The 20,379-nt window shown below is 37.7% G+C and overlaps 3 protein-coding genes across 3 annotated transcripts; all 3 read left to right on the top strand.

Annotated features, from left to right (window-relative positions):
* The first annotated feature begins 233 nt into the window (after positions 1-233).
* LOC134677638 (RE1-silencing transcription factor-like) lies at positions 234-2,081 on the top strand. Its single transcript, XM_063536099.1, has 2 exons — positions 234-968; positions 1,215-2,081. Exons 1-2 carry the CDS (start codon positions 320-322, stop codon positions 1,670-1,672), a joined length of 1,107 nt encoding a protein of 368 aa, XP_063392169.1. The 5' UTR covers positions 234-319; the 3' UTR covers positions 1,673-2,081.
* Positions 2,082-5,980: 3,899 nt separating this feature from the next.
* On the top strand, positions 5,981-10,565 carry LOC134677368 (uncharacterized). The gene is made up of 3 exons (XM_063535803.1): positions 5,981-6,602; positions 7,329-7,423; positions 9,360-10,565. The coding sequence occupies exons 1-3, from the start codon at positions 6,152-6,154 to the stop codon at positions 10,227-10,229; spliced, it is 1,416 nt and encodes a 471-aa protein (XP_063391873.1). The 5' UTR covers positions 5,981-6,151; the 3' UTR covers positions 10,230-10,565.
* A 5,850-nt stretch (positions 10,566-16,415) lies between these two features.
* LOC134677361 (zinc finger protein 271-like) lies at positions 16,416-20,154 on the top strand. The gene is made up of 2 exons (XM_063535795.1): positions 16,416-17,462; positions 17,809-20,154. The coding sequence occupies exons 1-2, from the start codon at positions 16,613-16,615 to the stop codon at positions 19,677-19,679; spliced, it is 2,721 nt and encodes a 906-aa protein (XP_063391865.1). The 5' UTR covers positions 16,416-16,612; the 3' UTR covers positions 19,680-20,154.
* The last annotated feature ends 225 nt before the right edge of the window (positions 20,155-20,379 follow it).

The following is a 20,379-nucleotide window of genomic DNA, read 5'->3' as shown; positions in this document are numbered from 1 at the left end:
ATAGTCTGGAGCGGGCTTGAGACTTATGATTTTATTTTAGCGATCACACCTTGGCACACATCCTGATAAAATCAGGCAATTTAATCAGAATGTAAGAAAAATTGTCCTGCTTGGACTGGCCTTCAAATATACAAAGAACACTTTTTTTTTCAAAAATACGTTTTATTTCATGATAGAAGTATTGGAACGCATCGCACGTCATCGCTACATACATGACATGTGTCATACTGATATTGGTTGGTTGCTGTAGAAAAGAAATAGCTTTTTCTGTTTACTTTTATTAAATTTTTTATGGATATTTACGTGACACTAAAGAATAATGGAACCTAGAGAGTTGACAATGGTGTCAGCATTACAGGGTACAGAGAATATTCGCGTAAAGGCTGAGCCCTGTGAGGAAGTGTGTATAACAGATGAACCCACGTTCGAGGGAGTGTCTGTTAATGTCGAGCCTTTACTGGATGCTGTTATAGTAAAAGACGAGCCTAGGTGCGAGAGTGTGCCAATAAAAGATGAGCCCAGGTGCGATAGTGTGTCTATAAAAGACGAGCCCAGGTGCGATTGTGTGTCTATAAAAACCGACCCTTTAGAGGATGCTGTTTTTGTAAGAGACGAGCCCAGGTGCGAGATTATGTCTATAAAAGACGAGCCCAGGTGCGAGTTAATGTCTATAAAAGACGAGCCCAGATGCGAGATTATGTTTATAAAAGGCGAGCCCAGGTGCAAGAGTATGTCTATAAAAGAAGAGCGAAGGTGCGATAGTGTGTCTATAAAAGCCGATTCTTTAGTGGATCCTGTATTTATAAAAGACGAGCCCTCGTGGTCAGATGTTTGTGTAAAAGAGGAGTCGCTCGGCATGAGCGCGGCGGCGGCGGCGGCGGCGGAGCTGTATACCGATCACGCCGTGAAAGATGAGCTCGTGCTCGGCCCCGTGCTAGTGGAGCGGCGCGAGCGCCACGCACCAACAGGTTAGTTCTCAGTAGACTAGAATCAACTGTCATGCTTTGTGACCCCTGCAACGCTTATGATTCGACAGTTTTGAACCACTCCATAACTCCCAAGTTCAATTTTGCAATCTTACGCTTTCTCGGGTATCAAAACAGTGAGCACGAGTGGCATGAGTGGTTAAACAATTACTTTGCCCCCATGGAAAACAATTAACTATTATTAAATTACATATGGTATCTATAAATCAAAATCAAACATTGTTGCAGGACAAATTCGACAGAAGAGGCCGGGAATAACCTCTTTTACACGTAGTGTAAGGACACATTCTAAAAACAAACCTTACAAATGTGGCGAGTGTAATTATGCTAGTGCATTCAAAACCAATTTGCAAATTCATATGTTGAATCACCCTGAAAAGCTATACAAATGTGATAAATGTAGTTATGCTACTGATTACAAAGGAAGGTTATCAATTCATATAAGAACTCACACTGGAGAAAAACCTTACAAATGTGAGTACTGTAGTTTTGCTAGCAGCCGCAAAAGTTTTCTGCAACTACATATAAAGGCACATGCTGAAAGTTACCAGTGTGAAATGTATAATTATGGTAGCGACCATGAAACTAGTTTGGAACATCATGTAAAGAAACACGAGGTGAGGTGTTATGTGAACAAAAAACGTGCGCTTATGCAGACAGTCGACGAGTCGCACGATGTAGCATAGACACAGGGCTATAGCCGCGAAAATCGAAGTTCGCAAATTGCGGGCATTTTTCTCTGTCACTCTAATTACTCCTTCATTGGAGTAAAAGAGAAAGATCCCCGCAATTTGCGAAAAACGGTTTTCGCGGTAGCCCCTCAGAATGAGTAGTACTCCCGTACAGAAAGGACACTTCCTACAATACCGAAGTTTGACAGTGATTCAGCGTTGAATCATTAAATTTCTTTTAGCTTGCATTAAAAAAATAAAAGATAAAAATCCCTTTTTTAAAGTATTATTTATTGACTTGATCCATAATTCCTTTTTTTGCATATTAAAATGTATGCATATTATTATGTATGTACTTACTTTTTAAAATATATAAATAATTAATCAATGGTGTATAATTATTACGGAGCTATAGTTCGTTTTTTTTAGCATTCGAAAGAACTTGCAAGGAGGTGAGCGATCTTGATATGTCTTTTAATTGAAAAACGCTTTATAAAAATATAAAACTATTACTTATGAAAGCAGAAGCATATAAATGATCGTATTAGATTCATAATTGTTACATATTTGCTGTAACTTATTTTTAAAATGTGTTTTTCAATTAAAAGACATCAAGATTGTTTACCTAATTACTAATGCTAAAAAAAACGAAGTATAGCTTAAGAAACGTTTTATATAAGTATGTATTTCGTAGAAATTAAAAAGTGGCAATACTATAGTGTCGTCCCTTTTAAACTAGTCTAAGAAAAAGGGACGACACTACTGTATTGCCACTCTTTAATTTTTACTCTTTTTTTGTCAGATCTTTAATTTAAGCTATTATTGAAGTGAAAACTTCTTTAGCGGCGCTGCGCACTTTTTGAGGTGGGGAAAATTTTTTAAACTCGAGACAGCGTAAGGCGTAACCCTCTCTTTCTACCGCGCGGCGAAAATGTATGCCTGAGCCTGCTGTTTCGTTTAGGCGGCGCAGGGCGATTGTGTGACGGACAATGTCATTGTGTTTTTTTATTCAAATGCCATCTAGTGAGTTTCCCTCAAACTGGTATTAATATAACTGCAGTACTCACAGTGATGTGCTTAGGGGTTTCAAGTAATGCGACGAAATAACGCTAGATGGCGTTAACCTCAATTATATATAGTGCTGCAGACATTTTGCACTAAATGGCGCTGTTATTAATATTTTGAGTTACAATGTCGTTGAGTTTTCACTTCTGCCGGCACTCCCGGAGTGCAACCCGTTGTTTTTTTAATAGAAAAATAAGGTAAGCATTTGACCACAATTAGGATTGTTCATTTTTTTTCAAATGTTCTATTTCGAAAACCATTTCGAGATATAAGGTTTTTAAACAGTTTCCGACATTTGCTGCGATATAATAATTGAGGATTGAAGATATTTCAACAAATATCCTTATGACCTTAGTTTGACCTTCTCCTGGGCTGAATGTAAAAGCATTGCATAATAAAAGTTATCGAACCATAGTAAATAAATCCGTCACTCACGTATTGTCAAAATTATCATTGTCATCGATTGTCATAACAAAATTTTTCAGTTAAACCGCTGCGCTTGTTTGTTACAATTTGATTTATAATTAATACCTAAACAGTAGATTTCATTGCTTAATAATATATCAAAAACCTTGTTCCTATGTGTGGGAATGATTCACAAAAATAATAGTTCGAATCCACGAAGACCTACGACGTGAAAGATGGTGCCGTGAATTAAACTTGGAATACCTACCTACTTCACGTGTTACACACAGTATTGCTGTGAGAATCACGTTGATGTAAGTATAAAATTAATATTAATTTACTACAATTAAGTATTTAAAAGCTCACTTTATTGGTAGGGTCGTGGTATCTATTTATTTTCTGTGGTAATGTAGCCAGAGTATCTAAAGGCAAACCGTTAAACAGAGATGGTGCCTACTAGAAAGAAGGAATATACAAGAATACATAGCCATACTCAAAATTCAGCCTGAAACTGCTTTAAAAAGATATAATTTCTAATTTCCAGGTACATGTTGCAGTTCAAGCTGCTGATATCATGGTGGACAAGACTTAATAAAGAGTTGTGAATAATAAAACATGTTTTTGTTTACCTACTTTTTTATTAATTTGGGAAATATGTTATATATGTTTCCAAAAAAAATAGTAACTTTACATTAAATGTATGTTTATCATGTTCTGCACGAGCATCTGACAATGGTGGCTTCTTGTTGACCATCCAGAAGAGAAGTGTATGGTTTGTTATTTACTCTGTTCCCAGGCATTATTTACGGTCGTAAAGTATTACGACGATTAATAATTAATATGACGTTCGTTTCAATACAAAATGCTCAACTTTGTTCTGGGCCCAAGTGCAGTTACATATCTCACAGCTGTATCTAAATAGGAATCACGATGACCTGAAATAATAGGATATAATTAGCAAAATTGGCATGTTCCTAATATAGTAGTATAAGTATGTAGTACAATATCCAAACAATGGTGACAAGCCGGCAGAAAGCACCCACTGGGTGCTAAGCTACCTTTAGCAATGGACGCTTGTAACGATTTTATGAATCCAATCTTCTTACAAATCGAATCAGTTAAAATATATATGATGTAGGTAACTTACATTTGTATTTTTGCTCCCTTGATTTCAGCCAAGTTATGGTTGGAGTTGGATGCTATATGGATACATACTCCAATAAAACTAAGTTATATTATATAACTTAGGCAGATTTCTGGAATCAGCTTTCTCAAATTTATAGCGTAGGTATTTTGAAATTAATGATTCAAAATAAACGAGTTATCCATTCCAGACGATTGTTATTTATAGAAACTCGTGACACTGACATTGTCGACAGGTGACATTACAATCAATTGACAATGACAACTATTTTTTTAAATGCTTGTTGTTGCTTGTGCATTATCCTAATCAGCCGACGACATGTAATTTACGAAAAGTCGTATCTCATATTTTCAATAAATTATAAATATTCAACCGAGCCACGAATGACTAAATCATTCAAATTGGTATCTTAAATTAACCTATATTTTCAGAAAATAAAATAAAAATGGGGGTCTAAAAAAAATGAACAATCCTAATTCAAAGACTAGTTTAATCCACAATCTCACCTGATGGTAATGCAGTCTGAAATGTATTTTTAGGTAATTAAATAATTTGTACATTTTCGGGTAGTTAAAACTTTTATTCATTAACCAACCAAATACAAAACCACCTGGATCTGTCACTGAACGACCTGACTTTAACCTACATTACTTGATCATGTAATGTTTTCATCTACCCTCAACTGGTTTAAGTAGCCTTTTGAGGGTAGTTTTTGTTTACTATTATTTAAATACCTAAAGATACAGAGTATAGGATGTAATGCAATGAGTTATATTATACTATAACAAGCGGTTTACATTCTCGCGCGAGCCAGAGCCGTGGAGGAGCGGTTTTTTGGGCACGCGCCAAAGGAACTCGCGCGGGACGCGCGCTTGCGTTTACACTCGCGTTCGGCTTGTCATTCAGTTATAAACCTTATGCCGTGCCGTTAGTGTTTTAAATATATTAGCTCGACGAGCTTACGAGCCACAGCCACGAGGCGGGAGTGTAATCATTAGCTCGACGGGTTTACGCCCTTGAGGCGAGCCACGAGACGCGCCGCGAGCCGACCCGCAAGCCGCGAATCTAAACCGGCCATAATATATAGATCGAATGTAAAATATAATGGTACGTACACACCAAGCCAACGAATGGGTTTGTTGCTTAATTGTGCTTAATTTACTTACTAATATCTGGGAGACCGAGCTTTGCTCGTAAAACACAAAAAAGTAAAGATGCGCGTTTTCCAGAAATAAGACCTAGCTACGAGTAGATTTTATCGTCCCAGAAAACCCCCAACTGGCAACTTTCACCGAAATCGTTGGAGCCGATTCCGAGATCCCCGTAATATACACATATGTACATATATAAATAAATAAACAAGAATTGCTCGTTTAAAGATTAGATAAAGTAGTATGTCAGATCGTAAAAAGTCTGCAGCGATTTTGATAGCCCACGCAGTGCAGGTGTCATTTTAAACGTCAAACTTCTAATTCTAAAAAAATATGACGTATACATAACACTTACATTGCGTGGGCTATCGAATCCGCTGCAGACTTTTATTGGTGCGACTTATAGACAGGATCAAGATCGCGGTCGCGTACGCCCGTCTGTAACGACCCTTATTTCGACCATGCGGAACGTGGAACATTGGATATTTGAACGCACGCCATTATGACGCCATTGCCACCCACTTAAGTTTCACAAACTGCCAAATTTGACAATGACATTAAATGCATTAAATAAATAAATGTTTATTTTAGCATACCTTTGGGAGCATCGTCTTTGAATACATATTATTTTGTACGGATTTGAAACGATATCCTACTTAAACAAAGATTCTAGCTTATTACTTGGCGTTTACGTTAAAGTGAATCGAAAAACGTCGTACATGGTTGACGATGGAGTCATCAGCGTTGCAGGGCACAGAGAGAATTTGCGTGAAGACGGAGCCCTGTGTCGATGTGTGTATAACGGATGAACCCACGTTTGAGGGAGTGTCTGTTAAAGCTGAGCCTGACGATGCTGTTTTTGTAAAAGACGAGCCCAGGTGCGAGAATGTGTCTATAAAATACGAGCCTTTAGTGGATCCTGTTTTTGTAAAAGACGAGGCCAGGTGCGAGAGTATGTCTATAAAAGACGAGCCCAGGTGCGAGAGTATATCTATAAAATACGAGCCCAGGTGCGAGGATTTGACTATAAAAGCCGAGCCATCATGCTCAGATGTGTGTATAAAAGAAGAGTCACTCGGCGCGAGCGCGGCGGCGGCGGAGGCGGGGCTGTACATAGACCATGCTGTAAAAGATGAGCTCGTGCTTGTCCCTGAGTTAGTAGAGCGGTTAGCTAAAACAGGTTAGTACTCAATATACATCTTAAGGTATTGGTTATTGGCCGGTACTGTAAATTTTTAACATTAGTTTCATTTTCTAAAATATTTAACAAATTTTGCTTGATGCAGCTGGTTTGGCTGTAAAAAATACATAAAAGTAATCAACATGTATATGTTGCTAAGTTGACTAAAGCTATAATCACTAAATTATCTGTGTTTAGGGAATGCTCCCGGTACTGAGTTTGTATGGCGAGAGCCAGGAATCCCCGGTTCCAGTACTGTATTTGTATAGAAAGCCAGTACCGGGAGCACTCCCTATCTGTGTATACTCGAGGTTCAATTTTGCAATCTCATGCTTGCTTGGGTATCAAAATTAGCACCAGTTGTTAAACAACTACTTTGCCATCTTGGAAAATAATTTACTATTATTGATATAAATGATACAGTGCCGGCCAATAATATAATACTCGTATATCACCTCCATGTTTTACTGTACCTTTATTTTTTTTAATATTTGTAAGTGACTTCCATTAGTGATGAGAAAAATTGGAAAAAAAGAAAAATATTCTATATATTTCCCATTGTAATTCACAGTATTTCATTGCAAAATTCATCATATATTTATATAAAATGATACTAAAATATGCAATCTACAAACTAACCTATATTGTTTGCCTATACAAGTTCATACAAATCATAAAGGTGATATATGTATTATGGTCTCTATATATCAAACATTATTGTTGCAGGGCGAACTGGACAGAAGCCGGGAAGTAGACCTTATCGTTATAAATGTGCTGAGTGCGAATATAGTACAGTCAAAAAAACCACTTTGAGACGTCATGTAAGGACACATACTAAACACAAGGTTTACCAATGTGCCAAATGTAGATTTGCTAGTGCGTACGAAGATGATCTGGAAATTCATATGTCGAATAATCATGCAGAAAATCTTTACAAATGTGATAAATGTAGTTATACTAGCGGGCGTGAATGTAATTTGCAACAACATTTTAAGCAACATGCTTACTATTTTGAACAGTATAATTATGGTAGCAAGCAACATGCTACAACTTACCAGTGCGATCAGTATAAATATAGTAGCAAGGGTAGCAATTGTGATAGCCAAATATCTACACGTAGTAAAAGTAGATCGGAACTTCGTGTAAGGAAACACGACGTGAGGTGTTATGTGAACAAAAAACGTGCGCTCACGCAGGCAGTCGACGAGTCACAGGATGTATAGTTGTTTGATTTGTAGTTGGCCCCGAACGAAGAGAAAAACCTGCAAAAAAAGGGTCCTATAAATTCTAATTGGCACCTGAGCGCGGGCTACTCCAATGCTAAAACCCAGTGTAGGTGCGCTTTCCGATAACGCGCCTTTGTTACGCATCTCGATGACACATTTTAGACTGGGCTATAACCGCGAAAATAGCGAGTCGAGCGCTACAGAGCGGCTACCGCGAAAACCGAAATTCGCAAATTGCGGGAATCTTTCTCTTTTACTCCAATGAAGGCGTAGAGTGACAGAGAAAGATGCCCGCAATTTGCGAACTTCGATTTTCGCGGTTATAGCCCAGCTACAAATTGAACGACTATAGCATAGATAACAGCGCTGGCAGCGGATTGGAGGCACGCGTTGCGCGGTGGTTCGTCTCGCTCGCCGCGCCACGTGCGTCCAGTCCGCGGCCTTAAGACCCCATTCGCACAACAGCTTTTTCAACGCGCGTTAAAAGAGCGCTTGAATCTGTCCGCACTCTAAATTCGACTTAATGACCAAGGCTTAAAGTCGAAAATCCAACAACGCTTGATAAAAAGCGCCACCGCTGTCGTGTGAATACATACATGGTTATCCATTTGTGTCATTATAACGCTTTTTTAACGCGCGTTGAAAAAGCTCCCGTGGGAATGGGGGCTTAAGTGTTATAACCAAGGGGTTCTATTTAGTAACAAGGAGGGAGTTCCAAATTAATGGAATAAAATGGAAAAAGTTACGCTTCGGCAGGACATTCTTATTATAATAGAATAGAATAGAAGAAGAAAATCTCATTTAATCAAGCAGGATTTTACAATCTCTTTTGCATCGTCAAAGTACATTGTAAATAAATTAAAATAAAATAAAAAATAATAACAAAATACAAATATCAAATATCAACATTTATTCAGCAAATAGGCCACAAGGGCACTTTTACACGTCAACATTGAATTTACATAAAAGCAAAAATAATAACATCAACAATTTTATAAAATAAAACTAACAATTCAATCTAACGTATTACAATTACTAAGAGATGTATATGGTCTCTTAATGTCGAATTACATACAAAATACAGATAAAAAAACACACAAAAAAATCTATAATATTTAGAGGTGTAAATGTCTCTAGGTGTCAGAACTATAAGATTATATAGTTTATCAAGTTATCCTTAGAGATGTATAGGGTCTCCAAGAGTCAATATCCTGTATAATTAATACATTCATTAAGAGAAAAGAAACATACGAGAACAAAATGAGGCGTCTCACTGTAATTAATTAATAAAAATTAAGTTACTAAGTATAATAGCTCGTGTTAGCTTAAACAGACCAGTCTCCACAAACAGCACCCGTTCACGAGTATGACGCGTATCTCAGCCAACAAAATTCAACAATTACAATTTACTACTGATACAAATTCATTTCATAATAATTAATTATACATACACAGATTGACTAAGTCCCAGTCACAGTCCCAATCCCAGTTTAGATTTCACTAATGATTGTTGTACAAATTTCATATTCAGGCAAAGGAGAACCACGTGAAGTTAGTAGACTATGAATTTGACTCCAATGGTGATTTTACGCCTGATTCAGCTCAAGATCCTGATTCTCAGTATACGCCTCAAGAAGAGTCAGATAATATTAAAGATTTCTCAGATTATGGTTGTGATCATGAGGAAAAATCTCTAACAAGGAAGAGAAAGAGCAATCCAAACGTAAACAGAACCATAAACAAGGCGAAAAGAGCCAATTGCCTGCCTTATAAGAACAATACAAAGGATTGTCCAGCTAAAGCACCAAAATACATTGATTGCTCTCGATGTAAATTTAAGTGCACTGACAATATACCAGAAGAGATAAGAATTCGGATCTGTAGACTTTATTGGGGCCTTGCAGACTATGGCAGGCAAAAAGATTTCATTTTGAAATACGTCCATCTGGAATACCCGAAACGTAGAAAAGTTAATGTAACCGAAAAAGGGGCACGCAATGTGTCGAAAAAATATTATTTGGAAAACGGCAACGGTAAACAAAGAGTGTGTGCAAACTTTTTCCAAAAAACTTTGAATATATCAAATGGGCCTATTAACACAGCCGTTAAACATATGGGCTCTACTGGTTCCTTCATAGGACAAGACAATAGAGGTAAAAAATATCCTGGAAATAAAATAAGCGAACAAGCTAGAAATATGGTCAAAAGGCATATTGAAAGTTTACCGGCTATGGAATCCCACTATGTTCTTAATACATCAAAGAAACTCTACCTAGAGAGCAATTTGTCTGTTTCCAAAATGCATACATTGTATAAAGACAACTTTTGCCCGAAACATGGTATACAACCAGTAAGTGAAAAAACATATCGTCGTATTTTTTGTTCAGAGTACAATTACTAATTTTTTAAACCCAAGAAGGATCTTTGTGCGACGTGCTCCAAATATCAGCAAGCTACTGAAACTGACAAGAGAGACTTAGAAGCCGAATACACTTTGCATCGTATGCGGGCTACTCAATGCAACGAAGCTAAGGAAGACGATAAACTAAGAACCAAAGAGGATTCCTCATTCCTCACTTGCACCTTTGATTTTAAGCTTGCTTATATCTCTATAGTATTGACAAAGACTGTGGCTGATTTGCATTTGTGTCCACTTGACGAATCTTCCGTTGCTGCTATGTATTATTCAATTTATTCATGCATTTCATATGAAATAAATGTTTATATTATAAAAGTATTTTGTAGTGTCTCATTTACTTGCGTAAGAACTTTGAGTCGCTTAACTTCAATCTCTGTGATAAATCTGTGTGTCTGTGTTCTGTGATAACGGAAAATTGCGGATATCTTTTTAAGACGTAATTAGAGTGAGACGAAGTACGATTTTCGCGGTATCAGATTGTGCGAAAAATCGTCACGTCTGAAAGGATCTTTAAGTAAAACTTGACTTGCGGTAAAATCTCCTTGGTTTCTGAACGATCGTCTGTCAAAACAAATTTCTCAGTAAATAAGAACAAAAATTATACTCATCCTTTTCTTTTGGGTGCTAGTACTAGTGTAAGACAAAGATAGTATGATTCTCTCTGTCACTCTTTAATTTTAAATGAGAGAGAATTTTTAATGAAGGTCAGAAGACGAGGCAGTATGGCCTTTAGTCTTAGCCTGCAGTGTTGCCAGATGGTCACAAAAGTCACATTTTTCGTGACTTTTCGCCTTCTCGTGTGACATGTGCGTGACTTTCGATCATGAGGCAATTTTTGTGACTTTTCAAGCTAGTCGAATGTCGAATTTTGGATAAGTTTAATTCTGCAATTCGTATCATTTAGGAACGCAGTGAACGCACCCAAGTTGACAGTTGCACTGGCACTTTGTCGTTAAGCCCCCTCCAGACTATGCGCGTGAATCGCGGGCGAAGCCGCGAACGCGAGTGTGGAGTCGATTTCGCTGTCTGCGAAATTCGCCCACCACCATCCACCATCATGTTTATTATAATAGTCGTGGCAAAATGAGACTTGTTACCTTGACATGACGGTGTTATTTAGTTTGATAGTATACCTCGTAGTTTTCTATACGCCTCTGGCGGCCTCTGATTCGATCGGGCAATTTAATCAGATTGGCGAAAAATTGACTAATCTGAATACGCCTTAAATCGGAGATTGACGCCAATTTTATTTCTGATCAAATCAGTCGATTAGGTCATCCCGTCTGGATACCGCTTAAAAGCTCTCGTGATTGTTCAAAAACTGATAAGAAAGTTGCATTTTATCCACATGTGAGGCTGCTAGAATTGATTATTTTCAGGAAGAAAAATATCAATAGATTTATGGTGATATTAGTGCCCCCTAAATTGAAAAAATGCCCCAAAACGAAAATACTGGCGTCACAAAATGGTATTCTTGCGCCGGCACTCCATTTTATCGGTAATATCGGTCATAATCGGTGGTTTAATTCGGCGAGCCAAATTGGCGTTTGCGTCCGCACGCCCTGATTCGATCGAGAAATTTAATCAGATTGGCGAAAAATTGACTAGTCTGGATACGCCTTAAAATTCATGAAATCGATCACAAATAGCATTAAGTATGAAAATGTGTATGTTCAAAAAGAAAAATTATATAAAGTTAGTAGATTTTTTGTGAAATATATTATTTTCTGAATTTTTTCTAACAAAATCGATTTAAACTTGGTCAAGCAGATCTTGTCAGTAGAAAAAGACGACAAATTTGAAAAATGTAGGCGCAAAGGTATATCATCTCATAGAAAATTTGAATTTCGCGCCTTTTTGTACTGACAAGATTTGCTTGACCAGCTATACCTGCCCATACAATACAATAATATAAAAATGTGACTTAAGCAGCAAAAACGTGACTTTTAGGGAAACGAAATGTAACTTAGGACTCCAGAGCCCTGGCAACACTGTTAGCCTGTCCGGAAGGACAAATAAAAAAAAACAAGTGTCAAAGTCAACGTCAAAATAAATCTCTTCTCTTGTATCTCTTTATTCTCTTTTTATTATAATAAGTTAACAGTAACAATACTCTTACTGATTGCCACATTAATATCATTGTGTTTAATGTACCCGATTTCATTTCGAGTATAACGACGAATACAATATGTGCGAAGTTCATTTTAGATAGGCAACAACAGCGATGGCGTGCGAGCATTGAGGACGGCTGCATTCGACTTTGGCAAGTAGTTACAGCCAGGGCCGGATTAACCCTAAGTCAAAGTAGGCAACTGCCTAGGGGCCCCGCCTCGGCTTGGGGGCCCCGCCTCGGCTAGGCTATTCTTATAATAATGAATAGGTATGCTTTGTTATTGTTTTTTTTTCATCCATTCTTTAAATTAATGAAATACCTACTGTAATAAAATTGAAGCAATACGTAAAAGTTTACGAGGCGCATTCTGCGTAAGTACCTGTTGTAAAGTTGTAATAATAGAGGTTTTCAGGAAAAATGGTTCGAAAAAATTTCAAACAACCAACAACTTTTGGGTTATTTCGACTCAGAACCACGAAGACTAGATTGGTTGAACCAAAGAAAAAGAAAGATGACGAAAGTGTCCCCAGTTTTTCAAAGGAATGCTCGACCTTCAGCCTCAATTTACCATTGGTTTATTGTGTTCCACATCTCCTCTACTTCAGCTTAGCCTTTGGCGTCGCTGCGCCAAGCTCGGCCTGCGGTCTCACTTTTTAATATAAAGGACATTGGTTCGTGTCTGTGCTGAACTATTTCTCCTGAAGCCTGATGAAGCACGGCTTTGACTTCGCATGAAAGCTCGCCTCACTGGGGCATTTCGGACTTTTAGGCCCCGATGAAGATCGATACCCGGCTTTTTAACATGGTTTCACAATTTGCGATATTGTCAAAAAATTTCGCGCTCGCTGCGCTCGCGTTTATTTTTAGTTCTTTAATTTTGGCCCTGTATCTACATGTTAGCTTGGCAAGTGAATTAATAGAGCTATGATAGCATACGCAGTGCAAGTGTTATTTACACGTCATAATTTCATAGAAGTTTCGACGTTTAAAATAACACTTGCACTACGAGTGCTATCAATATTGTTGCAGGCTTATCTTGGTCTAACTCTAGTAATTTAAGTAATTTTAATATATGGATTTTTTTATTATTATTAGGTTGATTCTAATCATGTGGCTCGGCGTTTGGTCTTATGGTCGGACAATGGCTGTTCAGCCTCTCAATATATGTATTAACTATTGAGAAAATCAACTGTGCGGCTCTAGTGAGCTTAGCTTTTAGCCTCGCTTAAAATTGGCCATTAGAGGTAGATAAGAAAGTGACGCTGAAGCTCTCATTTTTGGTATTCCACTGGGAATTGGCCTTAAGCCTAAAGGGCTCTCCCCACACTTGACGCGACGCGGAATCGGCAAAAACCGATAGCATAAAGCTTTATGTCCATGCAATAAGAGCGAAAAAGACATCGTTCGATTTGGATCGACACGGCCGACGCCGGAAGATTGAAACTAAAAACGCAAACTTTTATTTCCCTGTATTGAATGTGCTGTGTGCAGAACTGACTGTAGGGGGCCCTGAGCTTCGCACTGCCTAGGGGCCCCGACATGCTTAATCCGGCCCTGGTTACAGCAATGATTTTTCATTATTAATTACAATAAAAAAATAATCGTAGTGCAATCTATACTATTTTTCACCATACCAACTGGTAAAGGTTCTCTTAATTGTTCCAGAACTGATAAGAAAGTTTCATTTTATCCACATGTGAGGCAAAGTAATCAAATGAAAATTTTGAGTTGTTTACTTAAGGTTGCTGGTAGAATTGACTTTTAAATGATAAATTTTGAATAATAAATATTTAATAACATTAATTTTGAATCGATTTGATTTGATTTTGTTTGATATTTTACAGTTAGTATTTTCCTTGTGTTGGTGTGATGAAAAATTTTGTGTTTCACTTGGGGCCAAATATTGTTTAACTCTCGTGCTTTGAAACCCTCAAAATGCGTAAGATTCCATTTTTCGTACCACATTAATATACACTTTGTCCCCTTGTAAAACAAATTCTTTAAATAAATACTATACTTCGTTTTTTTAGCATTAGAAATTAGGTAAACAATCTTGATGTGTCTTTTAATTGAAAAACACATTTTTAAAAATTTCAATTTCAAAGCCTTTAATTTCATGTCCTTATGACACAAAGGCCTCCTCCAATGCCTTCCATGCCTCTCTGTCTCTAGCTAGTCGTGTCCATAGTGGACCCGCAGTTTTCCTTAGATCATCTGACCATCTTTTGTATTGTCTGCCTCTTTTCCTTTTTCTGTTGTCTCGTGGGGTCCACACAGTCAGTATGTTTGACCACTTCTGCTTTTCCCTGAGCATGTGGCCCGCCCACTTCCATTTTAGAGTTTTTGATTTTAGAGTAACATCTTCTAATTTTGTGATCTCTCTTATTTCCGTCGCCCGTTTTCTGTCTCTTTTTGTGTACCCTAACATGCTTCTCTCCATTCCCCTCTGGCATGTTATTAGTTTTTGTGTCATTTTTTCTGTTGTGGCCCAGGTTTGGCATCCGTATGTTAGTAATTAGTATAGGCAATATACACATATTGAAAACTTTTCTTTTTATTGAGATGCGGTAATCTTTATTTTTCATGATGGTTTTTAGGGACCAGAACCTTCTGTTCATTTCTTGTTGCATTTGATCAGACATAGAGATGAGTTGGCCCAAGTAAATGTATGATTTTACCCATTCAATGTCTTCCCCGTCCACTGTGATTGGTACTTCCATTCTGTTGGTCATAATTTTAGTTTTGCTTTTATTTATTGTTAGGCCAACCTCTCTGCTCCTGCTTGTTAGGTCTTGCAGCATGTGTCTTAGGGACTCTGGATCGTTAGTCATGAGCACTATATCATCCGCGAATCTCAAGTGATTTAGTTTCTTGCCGTTTACATTTATGCCTGAATCGAACATTTTTAAAAATAAGTTACTGCAAATATGTAACAATTATGAATCTAATACGATCATTTATGTTCTTCTGCTATCATAAGTTAATGATTTTTAAAAAGCGTTTTTCAATTAAAAGACATTCCAAGATCACTTACCTTCTTTCAAGTTCTGTCTAATGCTAAAAAAAACGAACTATAGTATAAGTTTACAGCTCTAGATATGCCGAAACACTTATACTCTTAATACATAGTCATAAAGAAAGAAAGAAAGAAAGAAAGAAAATACATTTATTTACGTCAAACCAAATAAATAAATAACTATTATCAATTAATCAAAACATTATGCACACGTGTTGGGTTTGCACGACGGATCCGAAACCTATGGGAAGATCCGCGGATCCAGATCCAGATCCGGATAATTTCATACATTTCGGATCCGGATTGCAAACCCTACACACGTGGTAACTCCTGTAAGTGCTTGTGTGTACGTCATATGCTGTAACGTTTAGGGAAAAGCATAATGAAAAAAAGGTATGCTAACTCAAAGAGAACTCATTTATAAACTTTCACACTTTTTAGGGTTCTGTAACCAAGGAGTAAAAATGGGACTCTATAAATCCTAAGACTCCGCTGTCCATCTGTCTGCCACCAAGGTGTATCTCATGAACCAGAATAGCTAGGCAGTTGAAATTTTCACAGATCATGTATTTCTGTTCCTTAACAACAAACTTAATTTTTTTGCCGTTTTTATGTAATGGTACGGAACCCTTCGTGCGCGAGTCCGACTCGCTCTTGGCAGGTTTCACTTATAGTTGACCCGTTAGGCCAAGCTAAGTTGGCAGCGATTTTGATATGTTTAAATAACACTTATTCAAATTTATAGTCTAGTGTTATTTAAATGTCATAATCTCATAGAAGCTAACCAGTTCTTATGGCTCCTCTACACGATGGGCCAACGCCGGCCACTCCAAGGGACGCATTTATGCGTTAGAGGGAGCAAGTGATATTGCTATCTCATTCTACCATATGGCTGCGTCCCTTGGAGTGGCCAGCATTGGCCCATCGTGTAGAGGAGCCATTATCAAAACAGCAATGCTATTTTGCCAACGGTCGATGGTTTGCTGCTACTCAGGGTTTTATGGGATTAATTGTTTTTTTTTAGCCTACAAGTCATGTGGCATACGCTATTGTGTCCCGCCCAGGCCCACTGACTGAATGCTTAGTACTTTTTGTCCATGAATCTAGTATACATATAACTGGATCTGGCATGAAAGGTGGGGGGAAGTGAACAAACAGGATAGTCTTATGTATCTTTCAGTAGGAGTAGCAGCAAAAGAGCTATTATAATATTGTTTGTCCTTGTCACAGTCTCACATGTATACCACTTCTATGGGATCCTACCATCTATGTTTTTGTCACATTCTACTTCCATTGCAGATGGCCAGTGTAAAGAATAAAATGTCACTTAAAAAAATACATGTAAAAATGGAGATTGAAGAGGACTATGTGAAAAAGGAGCCTAATGAAGGGTTTTCAGAGAAGTTCAATGTAAAAGAAGTACTCAATGATATTGATATGTCAAGAAAGGAAGATATAGTGGAGGTAAAAGATGAAAATTTTCCAAATAAGGAGCCCAGAGTCAAGGAGGCAGTAGAATTCTTAGAAAAGGAAGTACTCAATGATGGGTCAAGGGAGGAAAATATAGTTAAAGAAAAATGTCTAAATAAGGAGCTCAGTGTCAAGGAGGCAGTAGAATTCTTAGAAAAGGAGGATAGTGTAAAAGAAGTACTCAATGATAGGTCAAGGGAGGAAGATATAATGGAGGTAAAAGATGGGGGAAAATGTCCTATTGAGGAGCTCAGAGTCAAGGAGGTAGTAAACATTAAAAAGGAGGATAGTGTAAAGGAAGTTGAGAGTCTAAAGGATATAGAGGCAGAAGATAAGTGTTCAAATAAGGAGCCTGAAACAGTAAAGGAGTTAATAAAGGACATAAAAGAGGAGGATGGTGTAAAAGAAGCGCCCTACAAGACTCCAAGGGATTTAGAAAATAAGGAGAAACGTGCAAATGAGGAGCGGTGTATAAAAGAGGAGTTAGAGGAGATTGCAGACTCCTGTGATCTGTATGAAGATGTGCTCCGGGCTTTAATGGATCCAGAGAATGTGGTGAAGGAAGAGATTGAGCCAGAATCCGTGCTCCAGGCCATGATGGTATCTGCTGTTCAAGGTCAGTTGTCAAACAGTGTGTATATTTAAGAGTCCCCGGCAACCTCGGCCAAATTTCACCTTCCCATACAAACGGAGTTTCATTCTCATTTTATAGAATAAGTTACTTTTAATTCTTATATCAATTGAAAGTATAAAATTATAATTAAATGCAGGTTATTTATTCTGGCAAACGCACTTCGTCAGTGGTAAAAGGCGGCGAATTTAAAAAATGTAGGTGTGAATAGTAGTCTTCCCATCCTTACTTACTTCTCTGTCCAGTGATAAAAATTTGCAAATATTATAAATGATTTTTTTGTCAAGAAAACTTTTTTTCTAATTGATTAATACATTATTTTTTTTTCAAGATTGCTGCAACAGGGCTTGCTCGGTCCGCCTGGAGCGTGTCATCGTGAACGAGAGGCGGCGCTCCTGCCGCGTCGGGCGCCGCGTGTATAAGCTCGGACCAGACTATACCTCGAGTGTCGGCAATTACCAGTTGCGACATACCAACCTATACAAACCACGAACTACTTTGAAGCGACCAAACAGAATGTTAAATACCAAACCAAATACTGTAAAGTATGAATGCAATGACTGTGGCAAGGGATTCAAAAGTAAGTCAGTCTTGACAAAACATATGCACACTCACTCGCGACATATACGTAATTCTGATGGAAAATTTGTCTGTGATTTCTGTGGTTCTTTATTTGAAAATAAATTACTTGTGTTAGAGCATGAGAAAGATAAACATGGCGTCGTCAGTTTCATGTGTTCTGAATGCGAGTTTACGACAGAAAATAAGAAAAGTTTGCAGGCACATTTAAAAAGTCACTCTTTGAATGGTATGTTTCACTGTCGACAATGTAGCTACAAAACTTCATATATAGGCAGTTTCCGCAGACATCAAACGACACACAGTAGCGAGAAACCTTACTCATGCGATAAATGCGATTTTAAATGCAAACGGAAATATAATATGCAAAAACACCAGGACACACATACGAATGAGAGACTGTATAGCTGCAATATTTGTAACTACAAAGGTAAAAGAAAAAGAGACTTACAGGGTCACAGAATTATACACACCGGTGAGAAACGATTTGAGTGTAACGATTGCGAGTACAAATGTTATACAAAGAGTGATTTACGTAAACATATTATGACACACACTGGAGTGAAACCCTATACATGTACTCACTGCGACTATAAGTCTTGTCGCAAGACATCCTTACGACTTCACCAAATGATACACTCTGGCGTTAAGCCTCTTAACTGCAACAAATGTAACTACAAGTGTAAAAGGAAAACAGACTTAATAAAACACGAATTAACTCACTTAAATAAAAATCACTTTAAATGTAGTCACTGTGATTTCGCGTGCAAGCAGAAAACTAAATTAAAAATACACGAAATGAAACACACCGGTGAAAAACCATTCGAATGTAGCCGTTGTAACTACAAGGGTTACCGGAAACGACACTTACAAATTCATGAGAGAAAACACAAGAATGATAAAGACGTAAAGCCCTTTAAATGTAGCTACTGCGATTACGTGACTACTGCAAAAAGTACCTTTCAGTATCATGAAATGAGGCACACCGGTGAAAAACCATTTAAATGCAACATTTGCGACTACAGATGCAGCAGGAAAGTGGGTATCAAAGAACATCAGAAAGTACATTCAGACGAAAAGCCGTTCAAGTGTACGTATTGTGCTTATGCGTGTAAAGTGAAAAAGTCCCTGAAAAACCACCTAATGATACACACGGGAAACAAACCTTATGAATGCGACTTTTGCGGTTACAAGGCTGCTTTACGAACAGATATGGATAGACATCTGCTGGTGCACACCGGAGAGAAACCCTTTCAGTGTAGTTTCTGTGAGTTCAGGTGTACACGCAAAACTCATTTGAAAAGTCACGAGATGAGACACACTGGCGAGAAGCCTTATCAATGTGCGCTGTGTGAATTTAGGTGTCGGCACATATCAGTTCTCAAAACTCATATCATGCAACACACGGGAGAGAAACCCTTCCAATGCGATGAGTGCGGGCACAAAACTCGCCATAAAACGGACATGCTAATTCATATGAGGATACACTGCGGGGAGAAACCGTACGAATGTGGGATATGTGGCTATAGGGCGAAAAGGATGGCAGACGTGAACATTCATATGAAGACACACAATAAATATGATATGGAAGAGGATCCCTTAGACTTAGAAGGTTTAGAGTAACAAAGAGTTAAAGTCATTTTAACCTTTTGAACGCCAAACGGCGCATCCATTTGCCGTGCCACTAACGCCACGGGGGTAAAATTTAGTTTTGTTAATAAATAATGACAACCTAAAAGTGGGGTGTTTTTCAATAGATTTTCATCAAAAAACGATCGACGTCAAATGCCGTCTTTGGCGTCGTTGTCACGATTTTGCGTTGACGTCAATTGCCACCTGTGGCGTTCAAAAGGTTAAAATAAGTAATTTTAATTTTATTATTAATTGATAAAATGATAAATTAATGTTGTTAAAGGCATAACAAAGGCAAGAAACTATGTTTCTTTTTAATATTTTTTTACGTACAGTCGCCATCAGATATATCGGAGCGGCCAAGGTGTTCACAATATTTGAACACGCACGCTAACTCCTTGACAATAGAGGCGTGTTCAGATATTTGTGAGCACCTCGGCCGCTCCGATATAACTGATGGCGACTGTACATTAATGGAATGGCAGTTACATATTTAAGTTAATAGAAATCGGATTGTTTTTATTTTTACTATTAAAATAAATCTGTACAGGTTATTTTGTTCATTAAATGTATTTTATTTCTTTATGTTATTTAATTTATTACCAATAAATAACTTCAATTCATTCAGCAAATGCGCCACAAGGGCAGTTTTACACGTCAAATACAGATCCGAATCAATTTGGACACACCA

Source organism: Cydia fagiglandana, chromosome 26 (assembly GCF_963556715.1).
Source record: "Cydia fagiglandana chromosome 26, ilCydFagi1.1, whole genome shotgun sequence".
Classification (NCBI taxonomy): domain Eukaryota; kingdom Metazoa; phylum Arthropoda; class Insecta; order Lepidoptera; family Tortricidae; genus Cydia; species Cydia fagiglandana.
The sequence above is the reverse complement of the archived record's forward strand: the minus strand, read 5'-3'. Positions and strand labels throughout refer to the sequence as shown.